General features: G+C 43.3%; 1 protein-coding gene across 4 annotated transcripts in view; it reads left to right on the forward strand.

Annotated features, from left to right (window-relative positions):
* Nucleotides 1-22,284, forward strand: part of RCAN2 (regulator of calcineurin 2) — a 263,810-nt gene that overhangs the window by 237,455 nt on the left and 4,071 nt on the right. For all 4 annotated transcript variants that reach the window (XM_058662292.1, XM_058662290.1, XM_058662294.1 and 1 more), the window contains 2 exons: nucleotides 3,788-3,961; nucleotides 6,143-6,314. In XM_058662292.1, the coding sequence (XP_058518275.1) occupies nucleotides 3,788-3,961; nucleotides 6,143-6,314 (346 nt within the window). The remainder of the gene's footprint in view (nucleotides 1-3,787; nucleotides 3,962-6,142; nucleotides 6,315-22,284) is intronic.

Genomic DNA, 22,284 nt, shown 5'->3' on the forward strand with positions numbered 1-22,284 from the left:
TTAAAAATAAGTATTTATTCATTCTCATTGGAGAGGAAGATCCTCTGATGATTCACTCTCTAAGTAACTGCAGTGACCACAGCTGGACCAATCTGAAGTAAGAAGCCAGGAGCTTCCTCTGGGTGTCCCACATGGGTGCAAGGTCCCAAGGCTTTGGGCCGTCCTCGACCACTTTCCCAGGCCACAAGCAGGGATCCAGAAGGGATATGCGCCTGACCAGGATTAGAACCGGCACCCATATGGGATCCCAGAGTGTCTAAGGCGAGGAGTCTAGCCACTAGACCACCACGCCAGGCCCAGTAGTTTCATTTTTTTTAACCAATGTCTCCAAATACTAAAACTCCTCATATGACCCTGACTTTCCATCTAGCTTTCATTTCATCTCCTGTATTTTTTTTCACAGACTGCCCTCAGTAAGGTCAGAAGTATTTTCACAGTTGCCAAGGCCAAGGGCATCTCTCCATCATCTCATTTGACCATACTGCTGCATTCAGTACCACATTCTTCACATTTTCTTGAATGATAGCTGTTTGACTGTTAGCTGGTATCCATCCTTGAGGTTCTCACTGGACCTCACGTCTATGTCCCAGGCCAACTGAATCCTTACTTTTTTTGCATTCCTATACTATAGCCATTTTCAAAGTGACATTTACAAAAACATGGTGGTAAGGGGGGTAAGTCTTCCAAAAAACAGTTTCCATGGAGTGCAAACTATTCTCTCAGTAACAGTAAGACATTATTTGCATTTCTGACTATGTTGCTGTCTATACCCCAAAGCAGTGCTGGTTAGAATTACTGAATCAGTGCACTGGCTTTCTACACAGGTACACATTTGGTTAAAAATAACCGGAAAAAGAAAAAAAGGAATGTCAAATTTCCTCAAACATGTTCTTGGTGGAGGAGTAAAAACTACTTTATGAACTATCATTGAGCACATGCATTTTTAATATTCTGAATAACAAAATGGGGAATAAACATTAGCACTGGGGCCTGAACAGAACATTTGACTCAAACATTCTCCAGAGTTGAGGTCTTCCTTTCTTCCTGGACACCATTATGATGTGAAAGAACAACTGACAGGCAAATTAGAGCTATGCAAATGTAGATTTCAAGCAAAATGTCTCTCCAAAGTGACTGAGGTAGGTCAGTCACTTCAATGAAAATAAACAGCAGCGTTTATTTATGATGAATGTACTTCTAGGCAAAATATTAGAATTTTGGAAAACTGAACGCAATAATGCACATTTGAGAACTCTGTACCATCTAAAAGACGTTTTGATAAGATAGCTGGAAATACTACTGAAATGGATTGTTTAAATTGTATAATGCAAGTGATCAGTTTGGAAAGACTAATTCAGAGGCCCAATATTCTCAAAGTGATCAATGTACATTGCTAAAAAAAATCCCTTCCTAGGGCAAAACAGACAAATGAGTCTAACTAATCAAATAAAATGATATTTGATAATGGCTCCAGATTCAACATTGCAGGATACTTTGCCAAAATACAACAAATTTTTTAAAGTATCCTGCAAAGAATATTCATATTTACTTGAAAAGCTATTAACTACTCTTCCAACTATATACTCCGATATGGCCAGCTTTTGTATGTACCCTTTACTCAAAATCAAAAAATATAGCACAACAGATTGAATATCAGAAATTAAGAGACTTACCAAAACATAAAACACTGATCTTCTCACTAAATCTTTTTTTCGTGTATGTTTAATTAAAATTTTATTGATTTCTAGTACAGTGACACTGAAATCTAAAATGCACACTAGCAAAAGTTCTTTAGTATTCTCAGAATTCTTAAGAGTATTGTTCCCTTTATATAATTTTTTAATGAAAAAAATGACAGGAGGGGAAGTATAAAAAGAAATCAAAACGTGGAGAGAAACAAGAGCTAGAGATTGTTGCTCTAGGACTCGATTTAAAACAGCGGTTACAGTGGAAGTGAACTATACAGGCAGTGAAGAATTAGTTGGATTTGTAAGGTAACAAACTGGAGAACACCAGCAGCCTGGTGGTGACAAAACATAGCTGTGTGTCTGGTACGAATCTGGGCACCAGAACAATAGATTTGCTGTGACGGCAAGTGGAATTGGCCATTGATACAAATTCCTTTGATATCCAGGCAGGTCCATCTTTTCACATTACTGTTTCGCTTAAGGGTATATCTGGTTCACTCATGGTGCCTCTAACCAGTTTGGGCTGGTATCCTATTCCCTTAGCAGACAAAATATCACTAATCCAACCAAAACTATAGATAGCCAGTAAGTTCCCAAGTCTTGGCCAGCTGTCACCCTCAATTATTTCAAGTTCCCAAAAGACCTCTACAGAGAAGATGTGTCGAGTAAATATTATCAGCATAAATTTCACACTCCAGTCCAATAAAAGCCTCAGCCACTGAGCTCAGGGCTGCTCCACGGACTTGAGGCAACAGCAACTTTTGCTTGTTGGATTAATCCCCAAACAGGGGATATCAAATAGGTTTATGTCAGTGGCCCACTTCAGCTTGATGGTAGGAGGGGCCTGGAGCTCTTTGTCCAACTTAAGTGAAGAAAACACCTGTGATCAGCCTGTGTTGCATGCCAAACTCTGGAAAGATGAAGCATGTAGGCCATCTACAGTCAGCCCTCTGCAAAGCCTAAGACTTGGACTTGATGTTGGACTATCATCTGCTGTTTTCCTTGGTCTATATTGCAGGAAGCTTGATCAGAAGTAGAGCAGTCAGGACTTGAATTTATCCCCCACTATGAGATGTTTTTGTCATAAGTAATGCTTTAACCCATTATGCCACAACATCAGGCTCAGAAAAATTTTTTCAAGGCTAAGAGGACCAAGAAGATTTGAGATTATTAAAGTTTTTTCTCTCATTTTCCCTTTATACCTTCTGGGTTTTCTTTTGTCTGTGTCTGCCTGTCATTTTAGATTGGTTACGGAGGATCGTTATAATATGATACTCATCCTTATATTCCTGGATAGCCTAAAAAGCGACTATCCTTATACAAAGGGAGCATGTAAAAGATCTTTACACTATTGAACTGAAATTTTCACTGGATAAGATTGTGTGTATTTTTATGACATTGGCTATGCCATAGGCATAAATTAATGTACGAGTTTCACTGCTATATTGTAATAGAGGATTATTTTTTCCAAGATGCAGCTGGCTTGAGGGTGGGGTAGAAGTAGGGGGAATGGCTTTCTGCTGCACATGGCCACTCAGGGGTCCAGGGTGGGAGCATCCTGTTGCTGACAAGTGAAGTATCAGAGGAGAATTTTTACCCAAGGCTTCTTCCCTGGTGGCTACATGAGTTTCATTGACTAGGATCAATCTCATGGCGCTGATGGGATTCCATATCTGCACAGAAGAAAATGACCCAAGATTGGTAATTGCTAATAATACTTACCACGTGATTTCTTCAGTAGGTCTAAGGTTTGAAGATGGATTCCTTGAGAATGTGATGTGACAGTTCTGATCACTGTCCCCAGGAACACACACACACACTTCGCATTTTGTGCAGCTGTCAGTGTGTATCTGGCACTTTAAAGTCTATCCACTCATCCTCTACAGATTCCTAGACTCAGGAGCTTTTTTTTAAAAAAATAAATCCACAGGTCTGGTTAGAATCTGACAGCAGGCCAAGAGGTGAAAAGTGCATTACTGGGAGTCTATCTGAGCTTAATGTTATAAACGGTCTGTTCATTTAGGCTTCTGTTTGTCCCTGGCCTTGGCTCCCATTGAATGTTTGACCCGTGCATGTTGGCTTGTGTCTGTTTCTATCAGGAGAAGTTTGAGGGGCTGTTCCAGGCTTATGATGACTGTGTGACCTTCCAACTATTTAAGAGCTTCAGACGAGTCCGAATAAACTTCAGCAATCCTAAATCGGCAGCCCGAGCCAGGATAGAGCTACACGAAACCCAATTCAGAGGGAAAAAATTAAAGCTGTACTTTGCACAGGTAAGCCAATCCTTCAGCAGGGTTAATGCTTTTGCTCTACATCATTCTTTGTCTCCTAAAAATGTCAGAGGATCCTCTTTCTTTCAGACTGGCTGGTGGTCTATAATTAGTTCACTGACAAATAGATGCATGTCATGATCCCCAGAAGGGGACAGCCTGGGGGTTTTAGAAAGCAATCCGAGAACTGACAAACTGGGCTCTAATCAGGGCACATTATATAACCTTTCTGGGGCTCAGTGTTCTCATCAGTATAACAGGAATGAGCATATTACCTAGCCCCAGACAGTTGCTGTAAAGATTGAGTTGCTGGGTAGTAAAGTGCCTGACCACAACTCCATATGCTTCCATTCAGGCTTATAGTTAAGTTTAGTGGCCTATAAACCTCTCCAATGATTCCTGTCTGTGACAAAAATCCACAGATATATGGAAATTAATTTTCTGTTTTGTTTCAACCAAAGATAAATTGTAGTTATCCCACAAAGCAATGGGTAGTTCTCGGCAATGCCTTTGAAGCCTACAACAATGGAAAATCAGTATCCGTGATATTCCACCAGATCACTCAGTGCATTAGTAGTTATCAATCCATCTCTTTATAGAAAGATTTTTTGTTTTTACTTTTATTTGAAAGTCAGTAACAGAGAGAAAGAGGCTCACAGAGAAATCTTCCATCTGTTGGTTCATCCCCCAAATGGCTGCAATAGCCATTTGTGAGCCAATCCAAAGCCAGGAGCATCTTCCAGGTCTCTCATGTGGGAGGAAGGCCCAAGGACTTGAGCTATCCTCCACTGCTTTCCAAGGCCATAAACAGGGAGCTGGATTGGAAGTGGAGCAGCTGGGACATGAAATGGTGACCATAGCCTACTATGCCACAGTACTAGCACCCCTTAATTCATCTTTTAAGTCATCTACCTTAGACCCATATTCAGATCTCATCACCAAAACTAATTTGTGTGACTCGAACAAACCTCACTTGCCTCAAATACTGAAACATCAGTTCATTCCTTAAAAAACTAAGCATTAGGCTCGAAGCAATAGCCTAGCAGCTAAAGTCCTCACCTTGCATGTACCCAGGATCCCATATGAGCATTGGTTCTAATCCTGGTGGTCCCACTTCCCATCCAGCTCCCTGCTTGTGGCCTGGGAAAGCAGTTGAGGATGGCCCAAAGCCTTGGGACCCTGCACCTGTGTGGGAGACCCAAAGGAGGCTCCAGGCTCCTGGATTTGGATCAGTTCAGTTCCAGCTGTTGTGGTCGCTTGGGGAGTAAATCATCAGACAGAAGATCTTCCTCTCCATCTCTCTTCCTCCCTGTATATTGGACTTTCCAATAAAAATAAAATATTAAAAAAACTAAGCATTGACTGACTTGTTATCTGACTTAACAATTCTACTAGGTATTGAAGACAGATTCAAATGACTAAGTGTACACTCATGTTCATAGAAAGATTAACAGTACATACAAGGTTAACAACCCAAATGTCGATCTACAAATGAGTAAACTGCTTGCGTTATATCTACAAAACGAGTATTAGTCATTTAAAGGAATAAAATATGGATAGATGTTACAGCGTATGGTTGCATTTACATGAAATACACAGGATGGGCCTATCCATAGAGACAGAAAACACTGTGGGTGCCTGGGGCTAGTGGGAGGTGGGAATGGCAGTAACTGTTCAAGGAGTATGTGTTTCCTCCAGGAAGGTCAAAAATGGCCTGGAACTAGATAAAGGTAATAGCTGCACACCCCAGGGAATGTGCTAAATGCCACTGAATTGCTAAAATAGCTTTTGTTGTATTATATGAATTTCCCCCAAATGGAAAGGACAGGTGGGCAGAGGGGGAACCACTTTTGCTGATTTGTGGTGAGACAGTGGACTAGCCACAGAAACATCACCAAGGAGTCTATTCGAAATACAAATCTCAGGGTCCCCTGAATCAGGGATGCTGGGAGTAGGGCCCAGCAGTCTGTGTTCGGGGGAGTTGTCCACATGATTCTGCTTCATGCTACCAGTTGAGAGTCACTGTCTTAAGGATTAAGTAAGATAATTAGGTACATGGCATGAGCAGCAAATATTATGATGGTCTAGTTCATTGGCTCACCCTGTCACAGACTGAGGTTGAAATTCCATGTCTGAGAAGGCAACATGGCCCATCCGAAGCCGTAAGAAATGTCTCTTTTCTAGGTTCAGACTCCAGAGACAGATGGAGACAAGCTGCATCTGGCTCCCCCACAGCCTGCCAAACAGTTTCTCATCTCACCTCCTTCATCTCCTCCTGTCGGCTGGCAGCCCATCAGCGATGCCACCCCTGTCCTCAATTATGACCTCCTCTATGCAGTGGCCAAACTAGGACCAGGTAAGCTCCAAGGCCCTTTTCTAAAATACACATTTGCCAGCCACCTAGAAAGGCCAGAAAATGAACAAGTTAGAAATGCAGATGTCACTGTGAGCCCAGATTTCAAACAGATTTGCTGTTCTGTGTAGACAAGGAGAGGCAATGATGTTGGGAATGAGGCACCAGACTTCCTACCTCTGTAAAAGCAACCCAGGGACCTTGGCTAAGGTTCTATCAGAACCTGCAACTTCCGGATTATAAACCAGGTATCAACAGGCAACAGTATTGCCAAAATCGTACAAGATTTCTATACCATGAGGAAGTTTCTTCCTTGGGAAGGAAAAATGAATCCTACCCTTAGCTGGACACTTCAGTGCTGCACAGTCCAGATTTGTTGATGCCAGGAGTGTGAGGAGACATCCAGGAACCCTCTGCTCCCAGACCACATGCCTATCAAAGTAAAAACAGCCTGCTAGGTCCCAAGGAGGCAGATCTAGTAGTGTCTAGCTTCGGGGAAATAAGGACCCGTCCCCATCTTAGTGTCTAAGGCTCTGGCTCACTGCCTTTCACTGCAGTGTGAAACTCCACTATAGAGTGGAGCGTGGCATTCCAATCTAGAAACACATTGCCACATTTTTTCTGTCTGCCACTGAATGGTTTCCAGATTTTTACTATTTCTAGCTAAAGCTACAGTGAACATTCTTGACTGTATTCCTTTAGGCATGCATCCCAACATCCAGGCTTATTGTCCTCAATTTCAGTACATGGTACTATCTTGTACCCTAAAGTATGGGAATTGGAGGGATGAGAACCAAGTGACAACCAAGGTTTTCAGCATTATGGATCCATTATGTTTTGTATGTCTACTGGGGGTGTGGAAGGGTTAAAAATAAAATCCTGCGCCCAGCATGATTGCTCAATTGGCTAAATCCTCACCTTGCAAGTACTAGGATCCCATATGGATGCTGGTGCATGTTCCAGGTGTTCCACTTCTGATCCAGCTCCCTGCTTATGGCCTGGGAAAGGAGCAGAGGATGCCCAAAGCCTTGGGACCCTGCATGCATGTGGGAGACCTGGAAGAAGCTCCTGGTTCCTGGCTTTGGATGTGCTGTTTTGGCTGCAATAGCCACTTAGGGAGTGAACCAGAGGATGGAAGATCTTAATGTCTCTCCTTCTCTCTGTGTATCTAATCTGCCTTCCCAATAAAAATAAATTTTTAAGTTTATATATATAATCGCTTCTCAGCCTTTTGGCTAAGATCAAGTGAAGTTTATATATATATATATATATATATATATATATATATATATATATATATATATAAAATTTCATATATACACATACATATTCAAATATACATATGCATATGTAACCTTAATGTCCAGACACTGCCCTATAGGTTCCAATGTATTTGATCTGGGATAAAAGACTTCAGGTTAGTTATTTATTTAGAGCACTAGAGAGACACAGACAGATCTCCAACTTCAAGTTTCCCCAAATGCTAGCACGACATTTCAAAAGCAGCCAGCCACACAGCCAGCAAATGGACTGAATAGAGCCAATGTCCTCCGATCTGCTAGTGTGACTCCTATACACATACATTAATCCGAATGCAGCAGAACTATTTAGAAAGGAACAAACAGAGCTCTTTGTCGAGTCATTAAGGTCTTGGCTGGAGGATGTCAGATGTGTGCTCCACATGCATTTTGCAGGATAGGAAACCAAGGTCCACAGAGTGGGGAAATGACTTCCCAGTGACACAGCAGGGCTTCCATTTCACTATTTCTAAGAAAGTCAGGCTTTGTCTTTCTCACTATCTTATTCCATATCACTCTAGTGCTTGCCTTTGGAGCCAATAACCCAGTAAAACTCAGATATCGAGAATGTAAAAGCACATCTCTGTGTGGCCAGTGCTCAGTTTGATGCGGAGAGGCTGCTGCTACTGTGCAGCATGTTAGGCCAGCACTTAAAATGCCTGCATACTCTGTTGGAGCACTGGTCCAAGTCCCAGCTGCTCCACTTCCACTCCAACTCCCTGCTAATGCACCTAGCAGAGCAGCAAATGATGGCTGGCCATGTCATCCATGTGAGAGACCTAATGGAGTTCCTGGCTCAGTCCCAGTCCGTGTGGCCATCTGGGAGTGAGCCAATGGATGGAAGATCTGTTTTTCTGTCTCTATCACTCTACCTTATCAAATAAATCTGAATGAAACACAAAATATGAGGCAGAGAAAGGTAAGGGCACACTTAAAACACCCTCAGTAGCTGATGGAGTGGAATCCCAGGCCAGGCAGGTGCCACCAGGGACAAATGTGGCCCAAGACCGATACATGCAGAAGGAACGGATGCATGGAGCAGGGAGAAGGTGTCTGAAGCCCTCAGGGAGCCTGCACAGAGTCAGGAACGTGGGTGGAAATGATCTTAAAAAGACAGGAAAAGCTCTTTTCTTAAAATCATTTTTAGTGACACTGTTAAAAATATGTCATTTAACTAACTATGCTGTACATCTGTGAACCTTACCTTCATCAACATAAACACAAGATTCACTATTTGTGAGGCGTCCCACTCTGTGATGAGCACAGCGACAGGAACACTTACTATTCCCATTGCACAGAGCAGCAAGCTGAGCTGTAAAAGAGGGATGACCTTCTAAAGCGGGCAGAGCTGGTGGGAAATGGAGTTCTTTCTCTGGAGTCCCAAGAGCCTCTATCACCACAGGCTTCCTGTGCAGGATCCTTGCTTTCATGCCCAGTGTTTGGCCTGTTCTGATGCTCAGCAAAACACTTACTTCAACTAAGAATGGGCTCTTCCCTCCAAGAGCACCCTGAAGTCATAATCTTAACCCTGGTCTGTGACCTACAGAGACCTGGGTATCATTGTGGGCAAGAGCAAGTATGAAGTTCTCCTGCCTTTTTAAGGGTACTGCTGTTAGATCCATGGAATAGTCACCTTTGGGATGGACTTTTCTAGAGCATCCTTTACTCTTGCCAGTGAGTTGATCCTGTTTCTCATTGCCTTCTCATGCCACACAGTTAAATGATTTATAACCAGCATTTGAGTTACGTACATCTCAGAGGGTTTGTTAGATACTCCATGAGCTGTGGCAGTGAGCAGTGTGGCCTCACCTGAATCCTCCCCACCCACATCTTTGCTCTATCAGTCCGCTTGTGGTTCCCTCCTAGTTATGGTGATTTTCTGTTAAGCTTACTGTCATTCCAACTTTTTGAGGGGATCACAAATGCTCTACTCATTTTGATATTCTCAGGGCCTGACAGCCTCTGGCAGATAGATGCTCAATAACTGGTAGCTGAATGAATGACTGAAGATTAGCCATTAATCTGCCTTCTGATAGTTTTTTTTTTTTTCTGAGCAAATTGTTGCTTCTTTTTGGCATTAGGCACACTGAGTCAGGCAGCATTAAAGTAATGTTTTCCATAATGAGAGAATTTCTAACATTGCTGTTCGAAAAAAAGTGACTCAGTAAAATTCATTTTTAATCTTTAGGCAGAACCATTTCAGTAACAAACTACAACTCATTTCATGAGGGATGACTACCTCAGTTCCCGAGGTACAGGAAACAAATGACGATGAGGGCAGAGGAAGGCAACTTAGATTATCAAAGGAGCAGAGTTTTGCCTCAGAGCAATGAGTAACAGGGATAAACAGGTAGAGCTGAGAGGCCGAAATGAGCCACAAAGCTCAGAAGCTGCTTGGAATGGTTAGCATCAAGAGAACACTGAATCTGGGTTCAGAGTGAGATGGGGCTAGGGTCACGATGGCTTCCCTCACTGACCCAACTTGTGGAAGCCTCAACATGTCCAGCTGCCCACAGGGAAAGGCATGCCCTAGGATGGCCCTTTGGAATAGGACAGATGGGAGGGGCAGGACTAGGCTCAGACAGGTGTGAGGCACCATGGCATCCCTTCTCTTAAAGTGACATCCATTGGGGGGGTCCTCTTTCACAGGCTCCTGAGAACTTGTGGAGTCTTCGAAACAAGTAAAAGGTAGGAGTACAATGACAAAGGAACCAATACCAAACCCAAAACTCAAGAGTCTCCCTTGAATTCTTTTGAAATCCTTAACAAGATGCTACAATAGGCCTTAGTGGAATTTTCTCTCATTTCTGCTTATTGTTGAAAGAGCAGGTGTGTACTTTAGAATGATCAGAGGTATAATTTTTAAAAGATTTTTTTCTTTTTTATATTTCAAAGGTAGATTTTGAGAGAGTGAGAGAGTCTTCCATCTACTTGTTCACTCACCAAATGACTGTAATAACCAGGGATGAGCTGATCCAAAGCTGGGAGCCAGTCCTTCTAGGTCTCTCTCATCCATGCAGGGTCCCAAGGACTAGGGCCATCCTCCATGCTTTCTCAGGCCACAGGCAGGGAGCTGGACCAGAAATGGAGCAGCCAGGACTAGAACCAGTACCTATATGGGATGCCAGCACCACAGGGCAGATTAGCTTGCTTTGTCACCACACTGGCCCTAATCTCACCTAAACATTCTTACTCATCATCCCCTTGATTATCTTATCTATCTTTGATCCGGGAAATAACAAAAGCAATAGGACTTTATACTTATGCATAGTACTTATTACAAATAAGATCATATGATTATAAACTCATGTGTGCGTGTGTGACACTGTTCTAAATTCTTTAGACTGTTTAATGTTCACCAACAGGTGTGTTCTTATTATTTATATACCTGCAAAAGGTGAAGCACAGAATGATTAAGTCACTTGTTTAAGGGTTGGCCCCCCCCAAAAAAAAAAAGATGGGAAGGATTGATGGAGGGGTACCATTTGCCCTGGCAGTAGAGATTAAAAAATGAGAAGCCAAAGGGATGTGAGTGGTAAAATTAATTTCTGAAGAAATTTAAGATCATTACAAAAGGAAAATAGTCACAAAAAGTTAGCATTTGGCTCCTCCACCTGTTTTTTGGCTTGTAAATACCCCTCTACACCATACCCAGCTCATCAGTTCCTTGTGGCATTTCCTATGGCTTCCTCCTCTCTGGTAAGATATAGAGATCAGAAAATGTCTCTCCCTATTCTGCCCTACCCTGTGTAAGGGCAGCTAATACTAAATAAAATGGAGCCTTTAAACCTTGCTACTTAGTGCCCCTGATGAATCTTAGAATGTGTCACTCAACAATAAACTAGACAAAATAATGTGGGCTTTGACTTTGAGGGTGATAAAGAATTGAATATGTCTGCTATTCCTAGCTCCAGAAGCTGTACAGCACTATGTTCTTTGTTGATGTGAAACAAGGTAGGGAAAAAAAATAAAAACCAAAGCCAGACAAACAGCATATCCGTGCCAATCAGCTAGGGGAAAAAAGGCAAAATAGAGATGTGTGCTCTTCTAAAGAGGCAGTAAATCAGAGGTGGGATGAAATGCCAGCTTTTGTTCTCTCAGGGACGGCTCTGGAAGGTCATGTTCATTGTCACTGCAAATGCCTGCAGGGAGCGATATGAAAAGTCATTGTCTCCTCTCTTTTTCCTCCTGCTATTTTTAGCTCTTGTTAGGGAGATCAATTTTAGTTAACTGCAGAGGAGGGCTTAAAATGGTGCTTGAGTTTCAAGTTGCATACTGCTGCTATATTTAGATTTTTTTTCCCCCAATTCTCCTTTACCAGAACGTGCGACAGGGGAGCAATTTTGCTGATGTTGCTGCCTGGTATATTCATCACTGCCCAACCCCCCCCATGGCAAAATAGATTTAATTAATGTAACTTCTAAGGAAGGAACCTTGGCTATTCTGGGCTCTTTTTCAAACCTGGAGGAAATTCAGTTTTAAAATGAGCATCTCATCTACATTTTCAGTGCGTAGGGGGCATGACTATTTTCTGAATCTTCCCATTCTGTTTGCAGTGGTTACATTCTGACCGCAGACATGAAAGGAAAACAAAACAGCGTGCATACAATGTTCAGTTAGTGCAGACTCTGTGTGTTCCTCCCAACACAAGGGACCCAGATTTGTCATGCTGGAACATGAAACTCCCATTTCCTTTCCAAGAATTTTCCCTGGGGAAAAATTAAGTTTTTTTTTTTTTTTCAGAATTATCTGCACAATTTACCTTCAATTACTGTTGGAGGAGCAAAATGTTTGTTTCACAGATAAAATGTGCTGATTGCAGAAAAATGGAAGAAACCCAGGACCGAAAAAAAATGGGACAAGATAGCTTTAAAAATCCCACCACTTTCCTAACCAGAGCTTTCCTAATAGAACCCCTGCTATACTTGTCCTTCAGGCTTGCTGTGGGTGTCTGTGTGTAGCTCCCCACAATACTGAGAAAGGCAGGACAGGATGGTGCATCCCTAGGGAGCAAGCCAGTCCTCTTGCTCTGTGACCACACACTCAAGAGTACACTCCCCAGCAGCTCCTTATCTCTGCCACTGTCCTCCCACCAGAAGTGAATGTTCCCTACCCACTTAGTCCAGGATTCACAGTTCCTTCACTCTGCTCCCCTTCTCCAGTGGTTCCTTGGCTCTTTGTTGCACTTACCGCCCTGTGTTCCCACCATTCATCAGGTCCCATGATTGCCTTCCCTGAAGCACTTCAGGTCCTAAAAGTCTAAGGAGAGAATAAGGATAAGTCCACCCCACCCCTGCCAAACAGTGTTCTAGGAAAAACCTCCAAAATCAAGCATATCTCCTTTCATTGAAAGAGAGCTTTCTTTATAACAAAACTCTGTTTTTGTCTCTCGTGCCTTCCCCTTCTGTTTCTCTCCATCTTATCAAGGATGCTGCTGTTCTCCTATTTTAATACTTAGTATGGATCAGGACTGAGGGGGATGAGGAAGGAGATACTGTCATTTGTTGCCACTCATGTTTTCCTAGAGTGAGTCCATGCTAGACATACTAAGAGAAGGAAAGCAGGATGCAACCTGCAGCATTGCAAACGTGTCTTAAAGGCAGGAGGCTGGGTGATGGTCACGTGTAACACCCACGAGAACTGAGTTGGATTCACCGCTTTTCTCCAAGTCTACTCAGATTAGATATGCTTATGGAGAAGAATCTGGGAAAGTCCAGAAGTGACTAAATTCCAGAGTATATTGAATCCTTCTGTCTACTTAGAAAAATGTTATTTTGGCACTTTAAAAATAATCTTGTGAATAGGTAGCGATTAAAATGAAAACAATAAAATCAGCTACTTTAATTATTTGAAAAGCAGGAAATGAATTTGTCCATTCCCTGGTTCACTCCCCAAATGCCTTCAGTATCTGGGGTTGGGTTAGACCATTGCCAGGAGCCAGGAATGCCATTCGATCTCTGGTATGTGTGGCAGATACACAAATACTTGCTCCATTACTGCTGCCTTTCCAGGATGCAGGTGTGCATGAAGCTGGAATCGGAGCCGGAACTGAACCCCAGGCACTTTGATATGGGCTGTTGGCATCACAAGTGGCTTATTGATTCAAGTGTAGTAAGTCCCTCTGCCACACAGAATCTTATTTTGTAATTGCAGTTGAGGATGCAACATGATGCATCGAGCTTTAGGCTGCTGATTAAACCTTGTCTTAGCTGTGTGACATTAACAAGTAACCCTTCTGTGTGTAAGTTCACTAAACAGTAAAATTAGATATGAAAAGCATCAGGTAATCTACATAGATCTACCTTTCTAACCTGCACATAGTAAGATATGTCGGAGCATCTATTGTCAATTTTCAAGCCATACAGTGGTCTCATACCAAAACTAAATGCCTATATTAACCTCTTAGCTCAGTGTTTTTGGTGTGAAAGCCATGATATTTTGGAGTCAGCCACCTTATAATACTGCAGTATATTCAGCATCCCAGGCTTCAATTACTAAATGCCAAAATCATCTGCACTCCAGTCCACATAACAACCAAAAAGCAAAAACATCCACTTCTAGACACCACTGGGGATGTTGCCCCTGTGTAATTGTACTTTTTTCATTTTTGACAGAGTTCTCACACAGAGACAAGAACACTTAGTGAGAGGTCAGAGATGCAGCTATGGGAGCAGGATGAGGGGAAGGAGGGAAGAATTATGGAGAAGGGACTGCTGCTTAAAGCTTTGCCTTCATCCCTTTTCCAGTCCACCTGTAGATTCCCCTAAAACAGGATTCAATAGCACTTCTGGGTGGATGGGGTAGTGCAGCCCTGGGCTATTAGCTGATGTTTTCTACCTTAACTCAGTCTGGTTGGGGAACACTCTGGCCCCAAAGTAAACCAGCATTACCTCTGCCAAGACTGAAAGAGGGATAAAAGCTGCAGTGCAGTGAGCTAGGCAGCAGTTTGGGATGCTCACATTCCCAGTAACAGGGTGTCTGGATCCAGTCCTGCTTATGCACACCCTGGGAGGCAGCAGGTGTTGGATCCAACAACCCAGGTAGCTGGATCTCTGCCTCAAAAGTCGGGGAGACACAGAAGAAGGTACTGGCTCCTGGCCTGGGCCCAGCCTCAGATGCTGAGGCATTTGAGTGGCCTCTTTCTCCCATTCTATGTCTCTCTATTTTCCCCTCCCTGTCTGTACCTACCTCTTTGTCTTTCTCCATATCTTGGCCTCCACTGGCATCTCTGTTCTCTCAACCTCTGCATCTATGTCCATCTCTATCTCAGCCTCTCCATCCTTGCCTTTATGTCTACCTCTACATCTCTTTCCATCTCCCCTAATATCTGCCATTCTTTATATGCCTGTCAGTCTCCTCTTCCTGTCTGACACTTCATCTCCCTGTCTATTCTGTCCATCTTCCTCTGTCTCTCCCCACTGGCTCTCTCTCTCACACCATCTCCCTCTCCCTCTGAGTCCACACATCTCTGCTTCCATCTCTCTCCAACTCCTTGTGTGTGTGTGTGTGTGTGTGTGTGTGTGTGTGTGTGTATTTCTCTGTCTAGTCCGTCTCTTCGTTTCTACTTCCCTTTGTCTTTCTATCTCCATCTCTGTCTCCTTCTGCTTTTTAAGTAATTAAAATGAATTTTTTTAACTTGAATGGCATAGTTACAAAGGAGGAGACACTCTTCCATCTGCTGGCTCACCCTCAAATGATCCCAATGGCTAGAGCTGAGCCAATCCAAAGCCAAGAACCAGAAGCTCCCATGTGGGTGCAGGGACTCAAGAACTTCAGCCACCCTCCACTCAGAGTTGGATAAGAATTGGAGTAGCTGGGACTCAAGCAGATGCCTATATGTGATGCCCATACCACAAGCAGAGGATCCGTGTACTATGCTACTGGAGCATCCCCATTTTTTTTTTAAATTTGCTGGCCAGTGCCTGGATCAGAAGGAAGTAATAGCATAGTCCTCTTCACACTTCTCCTTGGTCAGTACTACCTGCCCTTGCTCTCCATGCCACTAGCCTCTGCCTCTGCAGTGGACACAGGAGCAGGCAACACAGTTTGGCAGGCTAATGGTCTTTCCTCTCCTTGTTGAATTGGACTAAGCCCTAAACCTGACAGCTGAGACAAACTCCAGCTTGAACATCTTCCTGGAACCTATCAAAGCAGCCTGTAGGCATCTCTCAGTTTTAGCAAGAGGCAAGTGGGCATAGTGAAACTCACACACTTGGGAAATCTGTTCTCACTATCCCATAGATTAGGGCTGATGCACCCCAGTGCCTCTTGGGAAAATGCCATATTTATGATATTAATATCTGGATAGACAAAAGTGTCTTAAATTTGACTAAGTATTCACATTTGCTCAAGTGACGTCAATACTAGAATATATTCTTAATAGCAAATTAATGTTCAATACTTAAGCATGCTTGAGTGCTATTGGAAATGTTCTTAGCATTTGTTTTAGTAAGCCAACATCTTTTCAAAATTTAGATAAATATGTATGACCAGTTTTCCCCATTTGGTTTAGAAACAAGATAAAGCAAAACCAAATAACTGCATGTGTTTTTGTTAAGAATGCCAGGTTCATTTCTGTTTGAGAGTTAAAAATGAGAATGTAGTTTAGTGGTACAACACCAAGGACTTCCTATTGTGAAAATTCAGAAGCATACATTCACCCTGACAGTGCTGGGAACAGCAACAATCTGACCAGCACATGACATGTTCCTCTCTGCGAGGCCTAGAACAAAGCCCAGAACAGGTGCACAGGCTCCTTGCAAAGAAGGCTCAAAGGGAAAGATGGAAAAGCTGAATGCTGAGTGTTTCTTGTCCTTTCCCCCAAAGCAACCTACCAAGCTTCTCTCCTTATACACCAGGGACAGAACAAGAAGTCAGTGATAAAGAAGCTTCCTCTACAGAAAGGGACTTGGGACCTGGTGACATATATAACTTCATGCAGCACTTGAGCAAAGGGAAATAGGAAAAACAGCTGAAGGCAGTGAATGTCAACTCAGGTGTAATGGTTTTGCACGACTCATGGCCCACTTACCAACTGCCACAAAACAAACTGCTCCTAAAAATATAGAGCTCCAAACAATAGTCATCATTTGTTTTGGTCATAGCTGTATATGTGGGCCAGGTTCAAGTGGCTGGTTCCTCTTCCATGTTACATTGCTGTGGTGGTTGATCTGAAGGACTGACAAATAGCTTACAGGATGCTTCACTCCCATGGCTGGCAAGGTGGTGCTGGCTGTGGCTGCGAACGTGGACAGTTCCTCCCTAGACAGAGTTCATGGAGAGTGACCTGGGCTTCCTTCCAACGTGGAGGTGGAGTTCTGTGCATAATCATCATGAAAGCTCAAGGAAATACATGGAACTTTGTGACATAACTCAGAAGTCACAATGATGACTTCTGCCATCTTGTGCTCATGATTGTAGCCATATGGCCTACCTAGGTTTGAGGGGAGGGAACACCCTTCAGTAGAGGATGGAAAAGTTCTAGAAGAATTCTAAATGAATACATGCAGCAGTAGATATAATGACTGACCTTGGGAAGCACAGTGAAATGCAATGTATTGTTTTCCTGTTGAGAATTCACTTTGAATGTAAGAGATGGTAAGGTTAAAATAGGGGGTAACAGAGGATCCTCTTGCAGAGTGCAAAGCTGCCATTCAAGCTGCAAATGAACTCAGTTGATAAGTTATAGTCTGTTTCATAATGTACTGAGTGTTGTCTTTTGAGAAGATCCATTGTTGAAGACACTGTGCCTAGCATAACTTACAGCTGGCCAAAACCAACAATGTTCAGAACAAATTATCCTCTCTAGCTAGATAATATATATGAAAAATTTCCATTGCAATTAAAATGTTAAAGGTTAAAACAGGTTCCCTTTGAATAGAATCCCTTGTAGGAGACAAAAACATGGTGAAGAATGAGAGGTAGCACCAAAGAATACAGTAACCTGAATTTGAATCCCGATTCTATTATTTGCTACTCCTGTGATCCCAGCTCTCTCCCTTATAACTAGACATTTTGGAACCCACACTCGCAGGGTGTAATAAATACCTATTTTATGTGGCATAGTCACAGAACTCTATGGGGGCATGTAGTAACTACTCAATGAATAGCTGGTTTTTTTTGTTTTTTTTTTTTTTACATTTCCTAGAGCCCTTTACTAAATCCTACCCACTCAAGAGATCACTACTAATAGGAATGGATACCTGTCCTTTTCTGGTGTAAGCTTATTTGAAAAGCCATATGTATTCAAGTGTCACTACAGCAGGATCCATTCATGCGGGGATACACAGAGGACACTATGCAAATATGCTCTCGTGGCCTTGTTGTTTGACCTTCATATGTCAATTGGCATTTACTGCCAGGTGTCCCAAATGGCAGCAAGTCTGGCTTCCCTGTGGTTTGGAATGTGAAATATCACTGGACAAAATAACTAATGAATAAAACAATAGGTGGTATAATCAAGCATTATAAATAAGTGCCTCAGACTATCTCAGAAAAATCAGGCATCTCATTAAAACAGCAAGTTAAGATTTATCATTCCATGGCAATGGAAGTGAGGAAAAGGGGAAAAGGAGAAACTTAATGGTGAGGAGAGAGAGAAGGGGAGCCAGCGACTCGGCGAGACAGGGTAGATACATTCCGAGGCTCTGATTACATGATACGCAACTGTTTGTTCCAATTGTGGGACTTGGACAGAACCACTGACCTCTGCTTGCTGCTACTTTGATTATTCAGCCACCCAGTTCTGTACTGTGCGACATAGTCAGTTGATCATATTGGAAGCCAGAAATTATTTGATATCAAATGATACCACCCTAAGTAATCATATGCAACTTGGGAAGGATGTCTAAGATCATTGGCCATATTTAATAGTATTCCAGTGACACGGCTGTTATTCTCATTTTACTGATGAGGAAATTGAGAGGATGGAAATGTCATGTTTCTCAGAGTCACATTACCAGCTGTGATAAGGCAAAGACAGCAACTGTTCTAGGAAGCTTATTATGGCAGGGAAGATTCATTCCTAGATTGGGAGACCCAACTGATAGTACCAGAATGAAAGAGAGGGAGGGAGGAGTCATGGTTGGGGTCTTTAGGAGGCTACAATGCAGAGGGAGGAAATGTTTCAGAGAGACAGTGATTTTATGCTTGGTGATTGATTAACCACACGGATGAAAGAGAAAGAGGACTCCAGGAGGGCCAACACCTAGAAGACTGGAAGAGCTACAGGACCTCCAAGAGAAATGTGACAGCTGGGAAGGAGACATAGATCGATGGTAGGATGAATGATGATGCTTTAGAGATGTGCATTTGGGAAACAGCAGGAAGCTGACAGACGTCAGTGCATCAGATCAGCCCGGTGCACAGCTCCTCGTAAAGGCAGGCAGGCTATTCTGAGAACAGTGGTAGATGCTGAGCACCACAGCGTGGTACACTGTGTACCCCCTGTGGAAACCTCTAGTGTGGCGGTGCTCTCTTCCTCGGCAGAACCTGTCCCTAGAGGCACTGAAGTTTTAGAAAGATTGCTCCTCTTTTCCATCACCAAAGTCTCGGAAGTGAGTCAAGTGTATAAAACGCCGAGTTTTATACACAGTGATATGGCTCTGCGTATCTTTCCAACCTGCACATTCCTGAATCATGCTCAATATTACAATTCATGCATCAACATACAGATATGTGAGAGAGGTTTTAGGGGGCCAATGCACAACTCACAGGTGCCTGCTGGGGAACTCATGGTGGCCTTTGCATCAGATGGCCACCACTCAAGCAGTTCTGTGACTGCCAGAACCACCACTCTCATCTCCTTGATCAGCACGAGAATGGGAAACAAGCCCTGGGCACATTCTCCTGCCCATCTCTTGACTTTCAGAAATCAGGACATTGTCCCCATGTGAGAAGAGGAGACAACATTGAACTCTATTTGGAACTGTGGCCAATTCAGTCAATTCCACAGGCATGGATAAGGATTAAAAAAAAACCAGATTTATTTCATCTACTTATCTGAAAGGAAAAACAATGGGTGACATGAAGGTTGGAGAGACAGAGATGATCTTCCTTCCACTGGTTCACTCCCCAAATGCTTATGACAGCCAGAAAGTGGGCCAAGCCAAAGCCAGGAGCTTTATCCTAAATTGACATGTGGGTGGCAGGGGCCAAAGTGCTTGGATCACCATCTGCTGCCTTCCTGTGCAGCATTAAGGTTAGCAGGAAGCGGAAGGGCTTGGACACATGCCAACACCCTGACACCGGATCCTGTGTCCCAGGTGACAGCTTAGCCCACTGTTCCACAATGCCAACCTTACAGATTGAACTTTGACAATGTGCTAGATCTGTCATAGGCATGGACAAGAATCCTGATGAATGCGTTTTGCCAAGGGGGATTGGGGAGTAAGTTTGAATTCTTGTGGCCTTTCTTTACCCTGAGGGGCAAAGGGTAAAAACAGCAGAACACCAAGAGAGAAATGAGCATGTCCTAGAGGAACCTTCCCCTAAAGAGCAATGCTGACCAGCTTCACTCACTTCACTGTACCACGCAGAATGCCCCCCCTCACTGTGTGGGTCAGAGTCAACAGCTCCTTCTCCTAAGCTCCAGTGGGCCCCTGGGTACAGTGACAGAATTGACGTCAGCTCTTGTGGCAGAGGAATTAACTGAAGCCCAAAGGGAAGGAGACCAAAAAAGAAAGATCGATCTAGCCAAGATCAGAGCCATTTCTTTTTATTTTGTGGGCTCTTAGCAGCTGTTAAGCTTTGCTGCAATTGTGATAGTAAGAAACTTTCCAAAAATAGACTAGAGTTAATGGGATCACAATAAAATACCTTTACTACCAGGCACATTGCTTTTATTAACTAGGTGTGAGCCTTGCTTAACACCCTGCATCCTGGGAGTGTACCTGTGTCAGCCCCTTTCATTCCAAGGTAGCCCCCAGCACACCCATTCTGGGAGTCCAGCAGCCAACAGCCACTTCCAAAGTAATAAACACATTGCAACAGGAGACATCTTTATTTGAATGTTCTCTATTTGAGCCAAAAGTTTAAATTTAAAGGCTAGATTTGTTATATAAATTATACTATCACTTTGGGAAGGCTAGCTTCTGGAGCTGGTACTGTAGAGTGGCGAATAAAGCTTCTACCAGCCGTGCTAACTTCCCATATGGGCACTGGTTCAACTCCTGGGTGCTCCGCTTTTAATCCAGTGTTCTTTGATGATGAACGTAGGAAAGCAGAAGAACAGGACCTAAGGGCTAAGGCCCCTGCACCCACCTGGGAGACCCGATAGAAGCTCTGGGTTCCTGGGCTTCAGCTGGACACAGCTGCGGCCCTTGTGTCCATTTGGGGAATAGGCCACCACATGGAAGACCTCTCTTTCTGTGTTATCTAACTCTGCTTCTCAAATAAATCTTTAAAAAGAGGAAAAACTATCCTCTTTGCCAGAAGATGAATGAAGGAGCACAGTGTTGGTTCAGTGCCCTGGCCTAGGTCTCTGCTGTTATCACCTCCACCACTGGTTTGGCTATCTGCCTTCTCACATTCTTCCCAAAGGAGCTGACAGATGGCAGAGCAATGAATGCAGCAAAAGGCCCTACTGGGGTTCCCTGCTTCTTATAAGGCAGAATTTGGGAGAAAAAGAAACTCTGCACAAAAACAAGAACAGCCACCTCATTTGGTTCCTCAGAAATCATTTCTTTCTGAGAGTACCTTTCATTCAGCATTGCAAATGGTTCCTTAAGACCAACAGCTTCTGGAAATCCTGAGTGTGCTGGACACAGTCCATGTTTGTTTTAGGACTTTGAGTAAGTGACTGTTCTCCTGAGAACAAAGAGGAACAAACACTGGTAGCTAGGAGTGCACAGAGATGCTCTACGATTCTTTGCCTTGCTCTGCTACTCACTTCCTGCCCCATTAGCATTTTCCAATAAAAAGTTGTGCCATGTGGAGGAGAGAAGTTGTCACGGCATGACAGCTTCCTGCTGTCACACAAAGCCATACAACTGCCCCTACCACCACACACATAGGGCTACCCAGAAGTACCAGAGGTAAAGGATACAATTGTGGATTCTGCTAAGTCTGCAGGATCATATCTTCATGCTGCTAAGCTTTCAACAAGCAACTACAAGAAATTTTCACATGACAGAGAATCAGTGCTTGGAGATTCTGGAAACCAGATCTACCCTTATGTGGTTCAGAGCTTCTGAGGCAAGTTTCATGCAGGTTCTCATGTAGGTTCCCATCCTTAGAAATAACTGAATTATCCTTTTACCATGGCACTTTGGGGAAGAAAAGAAGAAATGGCCTAAGTAACTTAAGTAGAATGGGACCTATACAATTGAATGAACTTTCTTTTTAAAGATGTATTTTACTTTTATTGAAAAGTCAGATATACAGAGAGGAGGAGAAACAGAGAGGAAGTCCTTCCATCCATTGATTCATTCCCCAAGGAGCCACAAAGGCCAGAGCTACACTGATCTGAAGCCAGGATGCAGTGGTCCCTCTGGGTCTCCCACATGGGTCAGGGTCCCAAGTCTTTGAGCTGTCCTTGACTGCTTTCCCAGGCCACAAGCAGGGAGCTAGATGGGAAGCTGGGCTGCTAGGAATAGAACCTGCACCCATATAGGATCCCGGTGCGTGCAAGGTGAAGACTTTAGCCACTAGGCTACCATGCCGGGCCTAGTTAAATG

The sequence above is a fragment of the Ochotona princeps genome, chromosome 1, assembly GCF_030435755.1.
Source record: "Ochotona princeps isolate mOchPri1 chromosome 1, mOchPri1.hap1, whole genome shotgun sequence".
Taxonomy (NCBI): Eukaryota; Metazoa; Chordata; class Mammalia; order Lagomorpha; family Ochotonidae; genus Ochotona; species Ochotona princeps.